Raw genomic sequence first — 19,273 nt, forward strand, 5'->3', positions numbered from 1 at the left:
TTCCTAGAGAAGGAAGCCCATTTCCTGAAACTCAACCTCCCTTTAGCTTCTAAATATCACTCTTAACTCTACAGCTCCTGTGAACAGGAGCTGAGGCCATGGGGCTTACCTAGTATAAATGGATCAAGGTATAGTATCTACCATGTTCCTGCTCTTCAGGTACCAAACAGTCTTCTATCCTTTCCCTAATTGCAGAAATGGGACTGGCTAAGAAAAAGCAAGGCTCTTGGGAGGGGAGAGTGGAAAGGAAGAAGGGTCAACATCTCCTTTACCACTCATTGATGACAACTGATGAGCAGGGGAGTAGAAGCAGAGTTGTTGGAGCCACTAAGAGGAGGCGCAGTGAAAGTGACTCAAGGCTCTTTTGAACCTACCAAGTTCATCGTCTACTGCAGCCTGGAGTAGTTCCCCAAACCATAGCCCAGCACTGGTTCCATCCTAGTTTCACATTCCAGCTTGGTCCTGCCACATATTTGCCCTCTTTTGTTGTCGTCTTGGCCCTTGTTTATGCCCCCAAAGCCCATGGTGCCCCATTTAAAACATTAGCTTCACTGGGCAACTTTCATCTTTGCCTAAAATGGAAATAGACTGACAATCTAAAAAGAAATATTTTGGAGAAACAAATTTTTTAAAAGCAATAGATCTAATGGCTAATTTGTATAGTAAATCTCCAAAAACTAATTTAAAAATACCTGATTTTTATTTGCTGAATGACTAATTTATGGAAATATTAATTCATCGGAGCCTTTTCCAGTCTATTTATGAAGCTTAAAGCAATTCGTGTTTTTCAAGGTCTTCCAGTGTTCTGTATTTTGGGAAATGATGACTTCTCATGAACTTCAAATGAAGTGCTGTGTGCTTTATGAGTGCCAGAGATTTTCAAATGAGGATCATCTTAGTGGAGGCTAGGAAAGCACTCAATAGTTTCAACAACCTTTTAAAAAACCTCAACAAGAAGGAAACATCTTTAACCTCAGAAAAGTTGATAAAATCTGAAATAAAAGCATTCCCTTTTAAATTAGAAACAAAGTGAGAAATTCTGGATTTACTATTTATACTCCACATTATATGGAATTCCTTGCTTGTATAATTAAATTAAAAAGTTTTAGAAGGACTAAAGTTCAGAAAGATAAAAATTTTTTTTTTAAATTTCAAATAATATTATTCTCTACAAAAAACACAGCCTACAGATTATTAACATTAATAAGATTTAGCAAGAATGTAGAATATAAGATCAATTTAGAAATTCAATTATATTTCTGTACAACATCAACAAAATAAAATGCAATTAGCTTTTCCAAAAACATCGAAGGTGTAAAGTACCTAGGAATAAGTCTAACAAATGATGTGCAAGATTTCTGTGTAGAATTCTCTAAAACTTTATCAAAGGATATTAAAGATGTAAATAAATGGAGGCCACATCATGTATTTGAGTAGGTATATTGAGCACCATAAAATGTCACATTTTCTCAAATTGAGCAATAGATTTTCTGCAATTTCAACTTTTAAAATAAATCTTTACTTGACAAGCCACATTCTAAAATTTAAATGGAAGAGCAAAGGGTCAAAAGTAGCAAATCACTTCTGAAGTAGGTAAGAAGTCTTGTCTTATCAGATAAAAAGCTTTCCTTATAAGTGACAGTAATAAAGACAGCAATGTGTGATAGAGCTGCATTGCAGATTAATGGGGAAGGAAAGTCTATTCGATGAATAAGGTGGGAGAACTCATTATCCATATAAATGATTAGACGATTCCCTAATTCACACTGGAAATAAAAATAGTTCCAAATATGTGTGCTGTACTGCGCTTAGTCGCTTAGTCATGTCCGACTCTTTGCCACCCCATGGACTGTAGCCTGTCAGTCTCCTCTGTCCATAGAATTCTCCAGGCAAGAATACTGGAGTAGGTTGCCGTGCTCTGCTCCAGGGGATCTTCCTAACCCAGGGATCAACCCAGGTCTCCTGCCTTGCAGACGGATTCTTTATGATTTAAGCCACCAGGGAAGAATTCATTATCTGTAGAAATGATTAGATGATGCCTTAATTCACACCAGAAACATAAATTCCAAATACATAAAGGATCCTAGTTTGAAAAGAAGACATTTTTAGAAGAAAATACACAAGCACATTCTTATAACCTCAGAGTGGAAGGCGTTCTTAAGTTACAGATAGTGCAAATTATTAAGAAAATAAGATATCACCTCACACCGGTCAGAACAGCTATTATCAAAAAGACAACAAATAACTAGCATTGGTGAGGCTATGGAAAAAAGGGAAACTTCATGCACTGTTGGTGGGAATGTAAATTGGTATAGCCACTATGAAAAACTGTATGGAGGTACTTCAGAAACTTAAAAATAGAACTACCATACAATTCACTATTTTTACTTCTGGGTATTTATACAAAGAAAACAAAAACACTAATTCAAATAGGTGTATGCACTTCAGTGTTCAAAGCAGCATTATTTATAAAAGTCAAGATATGGAAGCAACCTAAGTGTCCATCAACAGAAGAATGGATAAATGTTTGGTATATATATACAACAGAATATTTCTCATATACTATAAAAATATTGAAATTTTGTCATCAACAATGTGAGTGGACCTGCAAGACATTACGTTTAGTGAAATAAGTCAAATAAGTCAGAGAAAGACAAATGTATGATTTCATTTATATGTGAAATCTAAGAAATAAAACAAAGGAAAAAATATAACAAAACAGTAATGGACTCATAAATACAGAGAACCAAACTAGTGATTATCAGAGAGGAGAATGATAGGGTCAGGGACAAAATAGGTCAAGGTGATTAAAAGGTACAAACTACTAGGTATAAAATAAGCAAGTTACAAGGATGTAATGTTTAGCACAGGGAATATAGTCAATATTTTATAATAACTTTGTATGGAGTGCAGTCTATAAAAGTATTGAATTACCATGTTGTACACCTGAAATGTTGTAAGTCAACTATACTTCAATAAAAAATATAATAAGCAAACTAATAAGTTAAAAATAAGAGCTCAGACATAATAGACAACATGAACAGACAAGTCATATGCTGGAATAAAACATTTACAACACACATAGCTCACAAAAGATCAGTATTGGGAGTATTTCAAAACCTATCTAAAAATAAGGAAAAAATAGTAATCTCTCCATTTCTGCTTCTGCAAAGGGTCATAAATTCATAAGCAGTAATTTAAAAGAGGAGGAAATGAAAATGACCAACAAACATACTGAAAAGATGCTTCTCTTGTCTTAATAAGAGACATGCACATTAAAACCATTTATTTTGAAATGCCATTTCACACCCTCCAGATTAGAAAGCAATGAAAATTTAGATAATGGCAATGTTGATGAAGCAGAATAACTGCTGGTGGTAGCATCAATGACACAGAACTTTGAAATGGAATTTGACATAATGAGTAAAGTTAATCATGTTCATAATATGGCCCCACTGTTCCTCTCCTAGGTAGGTACCTTGGAGACACTCTGGCACAAGCTCATCGGACACCTGGGCAAGATGGAGTGTTGCTTGAATGAGCAACAAACAGGAAATACCCAGAGAGGACCAAAAGGGAACATCACATTATGACACTCCCCTAAATCTTCTAGTGGTTTCCCACCTCAATTAGAATAGGATTTTAAACTCCTCATCCTCTGCTTTTCTCTCTGATTTCATCAGGTGCCCATTGTGGTTCCTCAGGACACATGTCTTCTCCACTTCAGAGCAACATGCTCCTTCCCAGTCATTTTGCGCTTGGCTCTTTTTCATCCTTAAAGTCAGCCTAAATATCACTTGGAGAGTCCTTGACTTGCCACTTCATCTAAAGTAGTTTTTCCCATCTTAATTTCCATCTCTGCCCTGAAATTATTTCCTATAATAGCATACATTAATATTTAAATTATGCATGTATATATACATTAATTAATAGTATATATATATTTTTTGCCTATGTTCAATGTTAAATTCATAACTTTCATAAGGACAGGGACTAGGTCTATCTTGCTTTTTTTTTTTTTTCCTATCTTGCTTTTGATTGTACTTGCTGTGTCTTCCACATAGCCTGGTGTATAATACTTAGTCAATAAATCTTTGTTGAACTGAATGATTGAATGAAAAAACTGCATAAATTGTATGTATCTGTTTGAGCAGTTTGTTGATCTGAGGGTACATTTGATTAGCTTTAGTTCATGGGAAAGATAATGGGATAATACAACAGCCACGTAAATCCCCAACATTTATTTAGAAGGTAAAGGGAAGGATTTATCTTTTTTGATTCTTTTTTAAATTGAAGTATAGTTAATCTTCAAGGTTGTGTCAGTTTCGGGTGTACAGAGAGTGACTCAGTTATATGTCTGTGTATGTTTTTTTCCGATTCTTTTTCCTTACAGGTCACTACAAGACTTTGAGCATAGTCCCCTGTGCTCTACAGTAGGTCCTTGTGGGTTTCTATCTGATTTTTGACCTCAAATAATTAACCAACACATGACTGAGTGCTTCAAAAAATTATTTTAAATGATTTTATACACAATATGTAAAGTAGATCTTTCAACTAGACTAAAACTCCTCTAGTGCCAAAATATTTGGAGGTATGAATAATGTTTTAAGATAGGTTCCAATACACATAAAAAAACCTTACATATACTAATGTATAGATTTGATGTTGAATATTCAAAGATGCAGGTAAAATAGGCCTGGGTTCTTTTTAAAAAGTCTTAAATATGGATTGATGCAGGTTTTTATTTTATTAGTATTCCATTTATCTATATTTATTTAAATCATGTGTATTATATGTACTTAAATTATATTTTGCATATTTTATACATTTTAATAGTTTTATACATTTAATTTAATTTTTCCTGTTTAGATCTTGAGCTACAAGAAGAGTTTGCACTACAGTCAATGTAAGAGAAGGATTAGGTAGACAGAGTAATTAAAGAAACAAATTTCAGGAAAATATGGAAATAATCCAAGAGTTTTACATTTTCAATCAGAATTGTACTCTTACTCAAATAACTATAATGCAAGTAAGGTAGCTTTATTTTATTGATGAGTGGAAAAATTAAACTCACTTTAAATAGATGTATTGAGAAATATTTTACGTAAATTCAGGCTCTTGATCTCAAAAACTTAAAAAAAGTGATTGAATTTGTCTTCCTAAACTGACAGTCTAATATGTGAATGCTATTAGTGGAATTTCTTTATTTTCTATTTAAATTTTAAAAGCTATAATTTTGAGTACTTTTTTTGTGTAAATGATTTAAAATGATTAAAAAATAAATCAGATGATTGACTTTCTGGATATGGTGCTATGCAAAAGTGAAGTTCAGATATGGAGATTCCTCTTCTACTTTGACTTGATTACTTTACATGGAAGTTACATTAATGTTTATGCCAGATGGAAAGTAAATTTTAGGTGGTTAGCATGCTGTAATGTATATAGAAGTAGAAACATAATATTATAGACCAATGTCACCTCCATTAAAAACATTTACACCGAAGTTGGATGAGTTATAATCTATAAAAATTTGATTGTGTTGTATATCTGAAACTCATATAGTTTTGTAAGTCAGCTAAATCTCAATTTTATAAAAGTTGGATGAGAAACTTTTTCTTGTAATGGATTTCCACCTGCACTTGGTTTCCCCATTTTATAAGCTGCTAGAAAATTATTATGAATCAAAGTGAATAAAGAGTAGAAAAATGAATTTTCTATTAAAAATATAAATTATCAGAGTGATGTTCATGTAGGTATTAATAATTATAGCTAAAAAAGATATGTTCTGAATCTAGTCAAAGCTGCTATAAATCATTTTACAGTAAGTAGCAGGACCAGACTACAGCCAGTATTATTTTAACATTTAATTTAGAAAACTCCAAAGAAGGAAACTATTTTGATATTTTAATAATTACTGTTTTGATACTTGGGTTTCCTGGTGGCTCAGACAGTAAAGAATCTGCCTACTGTGCGGGAGACCTAGGTTTGATCCCTGGGTTGGGAAGATCTCCTGGAGAAGGGTATAGCAACCCACTCCAGTACTCTTGCCTGGAGAATCCCCATGGACAGAGGAGCCTGGCAGGTTACAGTCTAGGGGGTCACACAGAGTTGGAAATGACTGAACGATTAAGCACACAGCATATTCTGATACTTATACCATAATTTTGACAGCAAAAGGAGGTTTTTGGTTTAACTGTTTGATTCAATGGATATGAACTTGGGCAACCTCTGGGAGATGGTGAGGGACAGGGAAGGCTGGAATGCTACAGTCTATGGGGTCTCAAAGAGTTGGACATGACTTGGCAATCAAACAACAGCAACCACACCACCACCACCAGCAATTTGGTTTCACTTACTGTGAACCTGAGAGTGGGTCAGGAACCGAGTGATTGCATAGCTGGCCAGCTTTCCAGTACGTATTAAATAGTACTACAATTATCATTAAACAACAATTATTGTCCCTGCATGGTGATGAGTTCTATTTGCTCAGCAAATCACATCTTTGCTATGTACTCCCTTAAAATCCACCAGCCCGGGGGCCTGGGCTGTGCCCTCTCTTTCTCCTTGGCAGAATCCTCCCTTTGGGGATGAGGCAGGAGCTCTCCAAGCAACATCTGTCCGGTGGCTGAGGCCATGGGGTTGGGGCGGGCAGAGAGGATGCACCCACCTGAGAAACACTGCGCCGGGGCTGTCAGGAACGCTGCTCTGGGCCTCTGCACCCGACTTGCTTGGGCTGCCTGGAGTCTCAGACCGGAACATCGTGTCATTGCCTGATGAGAGCCTTTTCTTCATCATTGTACACTTGTCAGCCACCAACTCAAGAAGTAAACTCAAGGGCTCATTTTTCAAGCTCCCCAATAATGTGAAAATCTCTGAGTTTCAGCCTTGTTCGGTTTCTGCATTGCAGGAAGCTCTTTCTTCACATGACTCCTAATCTAGCTGAGGTGATTTTTTCTTTTTTTTTTTTTTGAAGCCAGTTAATGAGTAACATGTAAGTATAACACGGAGTGGTTTTCATCCTACCCACATTTGCTCTGAAGGAGAAATAAACATGTTTGGCAGACTCAGCTTTCAGTTTACTAATAGGAACACCATATGACTCTGGATTTAGGCCAAAACGTCAATGGAAACTCAAAGACTTAAAAGAATGAGATGCAGAGACTGGCAGTAACTAAACATTAAGAGCAGAAATGTTTCCTTTAACCTCTTGAGCCTGATCAAAAGGGCAGGGAATGTGCTTGACGTATAGGAAATAACTAGCCCATGTTTGGTAAGACACACAGGAGGCTGTGTGCTGTGGTGCTGAGTCTCTGGGACCTGAAGAGTTCTAGAGTTCTTATGGAAGTGATACGTACAAAGTTAGGGGAGCTTCAACATTCAGGCTATGTATTTTGCTGGCTATACGAAACTGTACTCGATACCAAAATGGTGATGACAATAAAGACAAACAAAACAACACTAGGAGTTAAGGGCTCAGACTCCATCCATTGCATGCTGGCTGTCTAACCACAGGTGATCCCAACCCTGCCAAGCATATCAACCATGCTTCTCTCACAAGATTAGAAGGAAATCATATTGGAGAATATTCTACATATTATAATTTTTGTTATTTAGAACCCTACTAAGAGTGTGAAAGTGAAAGTGTTAGTTGCTCAGTCCTGTCCAACTCTTTGTAACCCAGTGGACTGTAACCTGCCAGGCTTCTCTGTCCATGGGATTCACTAGGCAAGAATACTGGAGTGGGTTGCCAATCTCTTCTCCAGGGGAATCTTCCTGACCCAGGGATCAAATCCAGTTTTCCTGAATTGCAGGCAGATTCTTTACCATCTGAGCTAGCAGGGAAGCCCACTAAAAGCAGGAGGGAAAATGAATTTACTGTGTGATGATCTTCAGATCGTCAATCACTTAATGTTTCTGCACAAGAAAAACATCAGTTTTTCACCAGTGTTACTAGTGGCAGGGAAGGATTTAGTTCAAAGGAGCTATATTCTCTCTCTTCTGTTTCCCTTGTGATGAGTCAGTGACATTGGAGAATGACTGCCTTAAGTGAAGTACACAGATTCTGATAGTGGAAGAGAGCAAAGTTTCCTGGGAAATCAAACCTTTAGCCTTGCTTTTGTTAGCACTTTGCTCTAACCAGCTGATAACCAGTCAGGGGTAGGTTTTTGTTTCTCTGTGTGCAGTGCCGACTCTAAGAATACTTTTGAAATTATTAGATAAAGTGTATATTTCAGTAGGATTTTACTGGTGCCTACCAAAATGACCAGTTTATCCCAGTTTTTCCAGAATATCGGTAGTTTTCAGCATTGAATGCCCCACATCCTAGGAACCTCTTAGAGTTGGGCAAACCAAGGCAGGTGGTCATCCTGGTTCCAGGTGTTGTCTGTTGGTGTAATGCACCAACTGTGTAATGCAGAACTGTGTAGTGCACAGTTCTGATGGTGTAATGCACCCAGCTTCCCTCATTTTTTTTTTTTTTGATAGTGCAGTATACATATTTCTCTTTTTCCCTTTATGTTTCCCCTTATGTACCCTTTTTGTGTTGCAATTATTTTAGAAAGATATTAGGTAAGGTAATTTATACTAAAGTGGATTAATCAAACCCATCATGACCTAGTGGTTATCATATGAAGTAAGTCAGACAGAGGAAGACAAATATGATATCACTTATATGTGGAATCTAAAAAATGATACAAATGAATTTATTTGCAAAACAGAAATAGACTCACAGACATAGAAAACAAACTGACGGTTAACAAAGGGGAAATGTCGGGGAGGGATAAATTTAGAGTTTGGGATTAACAGATACACACTACTATATATAAAATAGATAAACAGCCAGGACCTACTATCTAGTACAGGGAACTATATTCAGTAGTTCACAATAACCTGTAATGGAAGAATCGATCTGTTGATAAAACCTGAATCACTTTGCTGTACAGCTGAAACTTAGGCAACATTGTAAACCAGCTATACTTCAAAAAAAAAAAAAAAATCCATTACCAAACCTCTATAATAGCAGCAACCTATACGGTAGTTTCTGCTCCTTATGAACAAAAAAGTCTCATCCACACGGATACTACAATCAATGAAACATAAATGTTACTCTTTCCTAGGCTGGTTTGGATTTTAACTGGGGGCAATGCTTAACTCAGGACAAAATGTCTCCAAAGGAAGAAATCCTAGGGTCATCAGTGTCTTTGGACGTATTTTCAATAGAGAAGATTCTCAAATCAACAATATTTTATCAGCAAGTCTCCATGCTAGCTGCAGTGAGTGATATAAAAATATTTTAAGAAATGGGTCCTTGCTCCATTGTGTAGCTAGGAAGAGAAAATATACGTAATTGAAAAGTTAACTAACTAATGAAAGAGGGAGGAAAGCAGTAAATTAGGCTAATATTTCTTGAATCTCTGTACTAATATCTTTTGTGTCTATGTAGCATCTCTGCTAGATAATTTCATAATCACATTTAATCATTGCCAAAGCCATATCTTTACAGATGATGAAAATATATCTTTAAAAAAGTTAAGCAATTTGGCCATCATTAAGTGGCCATAAGAATGTGATCTTGCCAGATTTGATTCACTCATTCAAGAAATGTTTATTAAGTGTTAATTTTTAAAAGGAGGCAACATCATCTGAGACTGGGATAATTTAGAAAGGCCTAGAGGAAAAGGTGGAGTTTGAGTTGAGCTCTGAAGATTGAGGAGATACTAGAAAGGCAGAACAGGAAGGGAGCAGGGCTTGTGAGCAAATAAACAGGCGCGGACCATGCACGTATATGAGAGTGGAGTGTTTGTGTCAGGGATGTAGGGGAAGAACTTTGAACATCTAGATGTTGGCTGAATTGTGAAGGACCCTGAATGCTGGTGGGTAGTTCAAGCTTTATCTTGTAGGCACTGGAAATAAAGTGAGGAAAGATTAGTCTGATGGTCATGTGCATAATGCTTTAGAAGCAGAAGGGAATGAGTGGATTCACTACTGCAATCATCTGGTGATATGGTTGTTTCATAGAGGCAGCAACTACTTAGCCTATGAGAGGCAGCCCTGAAGTAGTGGAAACACTGTTGACTGAACTCTTATGTAAGATACCGAGTTCATTCCTTATCGTAAGAAACTGTGTCAGAGATGAGATTTGCTGAAATTCTAGAGCATGGGTCACAAACTCAAATGCCTTCAAGACCCAGAAGAGTAGTAAAACCATGACAGGGGAGAGGGGGCATAGAAGTCTGTAGAAAGGGGGAGAGAAGTGGAGCGCTCATGCCCTCCCTAGAACCTGTCAGTGTGAAACTACAGATGCTGGTGGGAGAGGGCAATCCACACTTGGCTGAAGGCAGGATTCAGTCCTGGCTTTTCTACTGAATTCCACTTCTTGATATGAGCTACCTATGATCAGTCTTAAAAATTTTGCTAGTAGTCATGTCTGCACTTTATGTTCAAACAGGAGTAAGGTTCTGATAGCACATGACCACTGAAAGAAATGTGACTGATTAGTTTTTAAATGGATGACAGTTGACAGCCCTGCATCAGTCTACACCTGCAGACACTCAGCTGCCACTGTTTGACCCCTTTGCCTGTGTTTAGATGTGGCCTGTACTCAATGCACTTTTAGCCTTTGCCACAACTTTCATTTTTACGTGGTAAAATGGAAATGAAGACCAGGTGACAGAGACATTGGCAAAAACAGAAAAAAAAAGTATGATCTATGATAACAACCAGAATACAATGAAAATAAAAATAGCAGAGACCTTTCATATCTTTCCATGGAAAGGGAGATTAATAAATAAAACTAAACAAGATAAAAGCTGACAACTAGGAGGCAGTTTTAAGTAAGACCACCAATGATGGAAATATCTCATTTTTCTGATGCTTTCCAGTAAGTCACAGTGCTGTATCTTTATCAACAGAGATTATAAAAGGCAAAGTGGTTGACTGAGGAGGCTTTACAAATAGCTGAGGAAAGGCGAGAAGTGAAAAGCAAGAGAGAAAGGGAAAGATATACCCAACTGAATGCAGAGTTCAGAGAATAGGAAAGAGAGATAAGTCCTTCTTCAATGAAGAATGCAATGAAGTAGAGGGAAATAATAGAATGGGAAAGACTGGAGATCTCTTCAAGAAAATTGGAAATGTCAAGGGAACATTTCATGCAAAGATGGGTGCGATAAAGGACAGAAATGGTAAGGACATAACCAGAGGCAGAAAAGATTAAGAAGAGGTGGCAAGAATACACAGAATTGTACAAAAAAGGTCTTAATGACCCAGATAACCATAATGGTGTGGTCACTCAACTAAAGTCAGACATCCTGGAGTGTTAAGTCAAGTGGGCCTTAGGAAGCATTACTACGAACAAAGCTAGTGGAGATGATTGAATTCCAGCTGAGCTATTTCAAATCCTAAAAGATGATGCTGCTCTCAATATGTCAGCAAATTTGGAAAACTCAGCAGTAGCCACAGAACTGGAAAAAGTCAGTTTTTATTCCAATCCCAAAGAATGTTCAAACTATCAGACAATTGTGCTCATTTAGCACGCTAGTAAGGTTATGCTAAAAATCCTTAAATCTAGGCTTCGGCAGTATGTGAGCCAAGAACTTCCACATGTAGAAGCTGGGTTTAGAAAAGGCAGAGGAATCAGAGATCAAATTACCAACATTCATTGGATCATTGAGAAAGCAAGGGACTTCCAGAAAAACATCTACTTCTCCTTCATGGACTACATGAAAGTCTTTGACTGTGCGGATCAAAACAAACTGAGGAAAATTCTTAAAGGGATGCAAGTACCAGACCACCTTACCTGTCTCCTGAGAAACCTGAATGTGGGTTAGAACAATGCAACTGAATGCAACAGTTAGAACCTTACATGGAACAACAGACTGGCTCAAAATTGGGAAAGGAGTATGTCAAGACTGTATATTGTCACCCTGTTTATTTAACTTATATGCAGAGTACATCATGTGAAATGCTGGACTGGTTGGATCACAAGTTGGAATCAAGATTACTGGGAGAAATATCAACAACCTCTATATGCAGATGACACCACTCTAGTGGCAGAAAGTAGAGGAACTAAAGAACTCTAGACGAGGGTGTAAGAGGAGAGTGAAAAAGCTGGCTTAAATCTCAGCATTCAGAAAACTAAGATTAAAAAAAAAAAAGAAAAAAAAAAAAAGAAAACTAAGATTATGGCATCCAAAAGGCAATGGCACCCCACTCCAGTACTCTTGCTTGGAAAATCCTATGGATGGAGGAGCCTGGTATGCTGCAGTCCATGGGGTCACTAAGAGTCAGATGCGACTGAGCGACTTCACTTTAATGCATTGGAGAAGGAAATGGCAACCCACTCCAGTATTCTAGCCTGGAGAATCCCAGAGATGGGGGAGCCTGGTGGGCTGCCGTCTATGCGGTCGCACAGAGTCGGACACAACTGAAGCGACTTAGCAGTAGCAGTAGCAGTACCATCAAATTCATGGCAAATAGAAGGGAAAAGGTAGATGCAGTGACAGATTTTATTTTCTTGGGTTCCAAAATCACTGCAGATGGTGACTCCAGCCATGAAATTAAAAGACGCTTGCTCCTTGTGAGGAAAGCTATGACAAATGTAGACAGCATGTTAAAAAGCAAAGATCACTTTGCTGATAAAAGTTAATATAGTCAAAGCTATGGTTTTTCCAGTTCAGTTCAATTCAGTCACTCAGTTGTGTCTGACTCTTTGTGACCCCATGGACTGTAGCACGCCAAGCTTCCCTGTCCATCACTAACTCCCAGAGCTTACTGAAACTCATGTCCATTGAGTCGGTCATGCCATCCAACCGTCTCAGCCTCTGTCATCCCCTTCTCCTCCTGCCTTTTTTCCAGTAGTCATGTACAGATGTGAGAGCTGGACCATGAGGCTGAATGCTGAAGAATTGATGCTTTCTAATTGTGGTGCTGGAAAAGACTCTTGAGGATTCCTTAGACAGCAAGGAGATTAAACCAGTCAATCTTAAAGGAAATTAACCCTGAGTATTCCCTGGAAGGTCTGATGCTGAAACTGAAGCTCCAATATTTTGATCACCTGATGTGAAGAGCCAACTCACTGGAAAAGCTCTTGTTTGCTAGGAAAGATTAAAGTACAAGGAGAAGAGGGTGGGAGAGGATGAGATGGTTACATTGCATCACTGGCTCAATGGACATGAGTTTGAGCAAACTCTGGGAGATAGTGAAGGACAGGGAAGCCTGGTGTGCTGCAGTCCATGGGGTTGCGAAGAGTTGGACATGACTTAGTGACTGAACAACAATAACAACAATCATCTGATAAATTGTGTAGGAGTTATGGTATATTCAGTTTTGTTTGATTTTATACAAATTGGTAATATTAATAACTTCCAGAGAAATATTTATGAAGTATATGATTTTTTAATGTCCCCATAATGGATTTTTTGGTATTATTTTTATTGTGGTTAAATAATGTGGTTAATGTGGTTCATAATGTTTTACCATAAGGTTTATAAGACAAAATACACAAAATATAAAGAAAATTTAAAAATCATCTATAATCCTCAGTTCCCAGAAATAATCACAGTGAATATTTTTAAATATTAAAGCATCATTAAAATTATGTTTTACTCTAGTTCAGTTCAGTCACTCAGTTGTGTCTGATTCTTTGCGACCCCATAGACTGCAGCATGCTAGGCCTCCCTGTCCATCACCAACTCCTGGAGTTTACCCAAACCCATGTCCGTGGAGTCAGTGACATGACCCAACCATCTCATTCTCTGTCGTCCCCTTCTCCTCCCACCCTCAGTCTTTCCCAGCATCAGGGTCTTCTCAAATGAGTCAGCTCTTTCCAACAGGTGGCCAAAGTATTGGAGTTTCAGCTTCGGCATCAGTCCTTCCAATGAACACCAGGACTGGTCTCCTTTAGGCTGGACTGCTTGGATCTCCTTGCAGTCCAAGGAACTCTCAAGAGTCTTCTCCAACACCATAGTTCAAAAGCATCAATTCTTTGGTGCTCATCTTTCTTTATAGTCCACCTCTCACATCCATGCATGACTACTGGAAAAACCATAGCCTTGACTAGATAGACCTTTGTTGACAAAGTAATGTTTCTGCTTTTTAATATGCTGTCTAGGTTGGTCATAACTTTCCTTCCAAGGAGTAAGTGTCTTTTAATTTCATGGCTGCAATCACCATCGCAGTGATTTTGGAGCCCAGAAAAATAAAGTCGGCCACTGTTTCCCCGTCTGTTTGCTATGTTTTACTCTAAAGGACTATCAAATTGTTAATCCTGGAAAAATATTCAACATTTACTAAACAGATTTTTATTATTTCTAAGGGGCCTTGCATTCAAAGTGAGGGATAAACAGATACATTCTCAGTTGCCTCCCCACAGCTGGAGCATCTGGGGCCAGAGAAGTTGATGTAGAGCCAGAAAAGACATGTTTGGAGAATTTCATGAAACAGATTTGAGCAAGATTTGTTTGGGAGTAAACACAACACTGGCCAAGATGTTTCTAGTCTAGGCACTAGATGGTAGATAATGAGATTTTTAAAACGAAAAGGGATCTAAAGATATTTCACATTATAGATGTATCCAGAGAGTTAGATGACCTACCCAAGGTCATGTGAATAATTATATAGTGGCAGAGGTGGGGCTGCCTCCTGGACTCTCTCTTCACTCCTGGCCTGGTAACCTGGCTCCTGTTCACATCATGAGGGTCTGCAGGATTCCTCCTCTTCTCACTCACAGGAGAATGAGAACATGTCAGGGAGCAGCAGCAGTCCATCTGTGTTTGCTGTTGTCTTTATACATTTCTTTTCTCACTGCTATTGTGTGAAGCAGAAGTTTTTCTTTTCGATATTAATTTTTTAAGACTTTGTCATTAATCATAATATTTAAAATTTTCTCCAGCTCTCTGAATTTCAGGGATTTTTCTTCCCATATTTTGCTATTGGATTCTAGGGCCAGTACACATTTTATTTAAAAACACCAACTCTCTGTGCTTGAATTCTTATGATGCAACTTAATGGCTTTAGTTTTCTAATCTGTGCAGTGGGACAAGTAATAGAACTTACCTAATAGGTTTGTTGGGAAAGCAAGCTAGTTAATACTTGCAAAGACTTTGAATATTGTCTGGCACATAGGGAGCACTCAGTAAGTTGCTATAATTACTACCAACTTTTATAATTATTTTTATCAACATTTATAAAAGTGGGGAAAGGCAACCCACTCCAATATTCTTGCCTGGAAAATTTATAATAAAATCATAGGGCCTTATATACAGTAACTAATTATCTGTTTTCCAAGGTTTTCAAAACAGCCTAACACATTATTTACATAACATAAACTCCACCTGTTTAAAGTGTATAACTTAGTGGTTTTTAGTTTATTTACAGAGTTACACAACCTCCACCGTTGTCTAATTTTAGAACATTTTCGTCACTCCAAAAAGAAGCCTTGTACCCCATGAGCAGTTACTCTCCATCCCCTCACAGCCTCCTTTCTCTGCCCTCAGCAACTGCTAATCTACTAATGTAACTGTTCTATATGACAGAAAGTACCTTATCTGAGTATTTTATATAAATGAGATCATGTGTAAACAAAATCATACTATATGTGATCTTTTTTTTGGCTTCTTTTACTGGCTTCTTTTACTTAGCATGTTCCACTGGCTTCTTTCACTTAACGTGTGATTTCATCCACATTGTACCATGTATCAGTAATTTATTCCATTTTGTGACCAAATAATATTCAACTCTGTGGATACTGGAGAGGGAAATGGCAACCCACTCCAGTATTCTTGCCTGGAAAATTCCATAGACAGAGGAGATTGGTGGGCTACATACAGTCCATGGGATTGCAAAGAGTTGGACACGACTTAGCGACTAAACAACAACTATAGATATACCAGATTTTATTTATCCATTCTTCAGGTGAATGTATTTGAATTGTTTCCACGTTTTGGCTTTATGAATAATGCTGCTATGGAAATTTGAGTACAGGTTTTGTGTGGTCATATATTTTCAGTTATCTTAGTTGTATACCTTGGAGTAAAATTGCTATGTTTAACTTTTTAAGGAACTATCAAATTGCTTTCCAAAGTGGCTGCACCATTTTATATTCCAACCAGTCATGGATGAAGGTTCCAATACCTCCATATGCCTGCCAATACTTATTATTTTTTCTTTTTGATTGTAGACGTTCTAGTGGATGTGAAATTGTATCTCATTATGGTTTTGATTTACATGTTCCTAATGACAAATGATGCTGAGCATTTTTCTGTGCTTATTGGCCATTATAGCTCTTATTTGGAGAAAAATCTGTTTAATCCTTTGCCCATTTTCAAGTTGGGTTTTTTTTTTTTATTATTGAGTGGTATCCTTCATATATTCTGGAAATAAGAACCTTTTCCAATATATGATTTGCAATACTTTCTCCCATTCTATAGGTTCCTCTTCACTTTCTTGATGGTGACCTTTGAAGCACAAAAGTTTTATTTTTGGTAACATCCAATTTATCAATTCTCTCTTTTATCACTTGTGCTTTGGAGGAAATAATTGCCTAACCCAAGATCATGAAGATTTACTCCTATGTTTCTTCTAAGAGTTTTATAATTTTAGCATTTACATTAGTGTAAGGTCTTTGATCCACTTTGAGTTAATTCCTAAATGTATTGTTTGTTAGGGGTACAACTTCATTCTTTTGCATGTTGTCCCAGCACTTAACTCTTTGGCCAGTTTTCCTGACACTATTGTTGAAAATGAATTGACCGTAAATGTTAGGTTTTATTTCTGGCTAGCTATTTTAACAATAGAATTAGAAACTTATTCACAATTAATTAATCTGATCAACACTGTTTCTTTTGAAGACGTGTGTTTTTATCTTTTTCATATGGTCTACAGAAGTCCAGGACCAGTATTTTTGGTATTTTTCCCTTTATCCTTCTTGGTAATCCTAAAATCATGTTTTTTAGGTGGTTGTTTATTTCACCTATTGGTAACAGTGATATAACAAAGAACATTAATAGTAATGATTCTCTACAAAATCTTCAAGCATTTAGAAGGGAATGAACTAAAAGACTAATCTTAAAGACTGGCAAAGAGAAAGAGATTCACTTACTAATATGTTTCTATTTACTATTGATTACTTTTCTTCAATTTAGCATTCATCTTGTAACATTAAAAAAAAACCAGTAATGAATGGTGAGGCTGGGCTGAATTTACAACAATTGACTGTGATGGTACTGTCTGTGACAGTTTAGTCTTAAAAAGTTATTTTATGGTATCTTTAAGATGTGAGTCAGTATAGAAGTGTGAAATTTATGGAAGAAGAAATGTACATGGATAATAAATAAGTGAAAAATATTCTCTACTAGTTATAAAAAATGCAGATGATGACCTAATTGGGTAACAAATTAGCAGAGTATTTTTTAAAGATCACCAAATTTGTGGTGATGATAGAAGGCTTTTTTTTTTTTCTGGTATTTTAAATGACCAAAACAAGACAAACCTAAAACTGCAGCTTCTGGAAGAGCCATTTGTCCTTGTGGGTCTTATATCTCTCCTTGAATTTGACCTTGGTGTCTTGTTGAGAGTTGGATCTCTGAAGAAATCCTTATTGACAATGATTTTGTCCAAGGGAGTATCCACAGAGTACCTTGTGGGGCATGAGGTGATTATAATTGTAAACTTTCATAAAAGACTTGATCTTTGACCTCTTAACAATTTTCATCTTGTTAATGGTGGTTGTCAGTTTGTGGTCAATTCTAGCCCCCAGAGCTTGGTTGTAGGGTTGGCCTGAGGTGCTGTCATCAATGTTCTTCATGATGACTACTTTGTGTCTAGAGTAGCATCTGGCCAAGATCAGATCCATAATATTGGATTTCATGAACTTGCCCATTTCAGCAGCACCACTGGAGACTACACCTGGTGGTAGGCTTCTTAACATGTATGTGTTTAATGCTGGAAATATTCCATAAAGGAGTTCTCATCCTCATTTTGCGGAGGAGGAAGCTGAGGAAACTCCTTTGTGAGTTTCATGAACTGATCCCACATCTCACAGCTTGTGTGTGACCAAGCTGAGACTCAAACCTAGGTATAAATGCTGATCTACCCTTCTATAGCCACAGGGAGAGGTTAGCCCAGACTGGTCAGAGGTCATCGTGAGATTTCTGGTAAACCAGAGTTTGAATTCTGCCCTATGCTTCTATGCAAACTCTGTAGAGTAAGGTGGGGTTTGGTGGTTGCCTGGACCATCATGGGGCTGAGGAGATAGACTATTTCTCTGAGAAACTGTGTTCCATGTTAGGTTTTCAGGGAGGAAGGATAAAGAGTGGAAGTGAATTTATTTGTTGTGTAATTTCTGTATTCCTGGCACTTTATATATAGAAACTTATTTAACCCTCCTCTAATGCTAGGAAACTGGTATATTTCTCATCATTTCAGAGATAAGGGAACCAAACTCAAGAAAAACAGCTTTTTTTTGCTAGTTCACACATTCAGTTAAACAGCAGCAGAGCTGAAATTTAAATGCAGGCCTATGGAATCCAAAGTCTTTCTGCTATTATACAGTTTTCCTGAAAGGAAAATAAAACACATGGTTCCTGTTTCTGATTTCTTCAACTTACTTACATATTATATTACATTTTATGTTCCCGTCATGCCTCATGCAGTGTATGTATGCCTTCACAGTGTTTGTGTGTACCCATTGTGATGCCTTCAAATGTCATTCTGAGGCCTTCTATTAATTGCCCGGGTCTAGGCTGAGACTGGTCACCTTACCAGAAGAGAATCTTTTGCAGATAGGATTCTTTGAGGGATATTTAAGCAGTTGCATTCATAGTTGGAACTGTAGAGGAATTAAAAAAAATTCAACACCTTGCCACATACATGGTGCTCTGCTAGTAGGTTTACAAACTTTAAACTAATAAACACGGTAAAAGTCAAAAAACTGAAGGCCTAATCTACAGTGTCTGCTTGTAAGGAAGTCAAAGAAACTAACCGAAAACCGAATCTATCTTTCTAGATGAAAAGGAACTTAAAACCAAAACTTGCAGAGTTGCACTGCAAGTTGCACAAGTAACAGTGCAAGTGTGCAATCACCCTCTCTCCCCTGTATATAACATAACGAGTTCTTCTGGACAAACTGTGTCCCAGGTTGCAGCCATACTTCCAAGCCCTTCCTAGAATTGTTCGTGGTCTCCCTCCGCTTGAATTCTACCTCTTCAGCTTGAATGACACGAAGAACTTTAAACTCTACCAGTTCTCCTTTGCAATCAACCTATAAGCAAAAGGCATT

General features: G+C 37.3%; 1 protein-coding gene and 1 pseudogene across 2 annotated transcripts in view; both read right to left on the bottom strand.

The window, feature by feature from the left end:
- Window positions 1-6,903, bottom strand: part of GRAMD2B (GRAM domain containing 2B) — a 121,282-nt gene extending 114,379 nt beyond the window's left edge. The window contains exon 1 of one of the 2 annotated variants that reach the window (XM_043912221.1): window positions 6,668-6,903. In XM_043912221.1, coding sequence (XP_043768156.1) covers window positions 6,668-6,795 — 128 coding nt within the window. In that variant the 5' untranslated portion in view covers window positions 6,796-6,903. The remainder of the gene's footprint in view (window positions 1-6,667) is intronic. The other variant, XM_043912220.1, reaches the window with a different exon arrangement.
- Window positions 6,904-17,485: 10,582 nt separating this feature from the next.
- LOC122699829 lies at window positions 17,486-17,875 on the bottom strand (annotated as a pseudogene).
- Window positions 17,876-19,273: the final 1,398 nt, after the last annotated feature.

This window comes from Cervus elaphus, chromosome 9 (assembly GCF_910594005.1).
Source record: "Cervus elaphus chromosome 9, mCerEla1.1, whole genome shotgun sequence".
In the NCBI taxonomy this organism is placed as follows: Eukaryota; Metazoa; Chordata; class Mammalia; order Artiodactyla; family Cervidae; genus Cervus; species Cervus elaphus.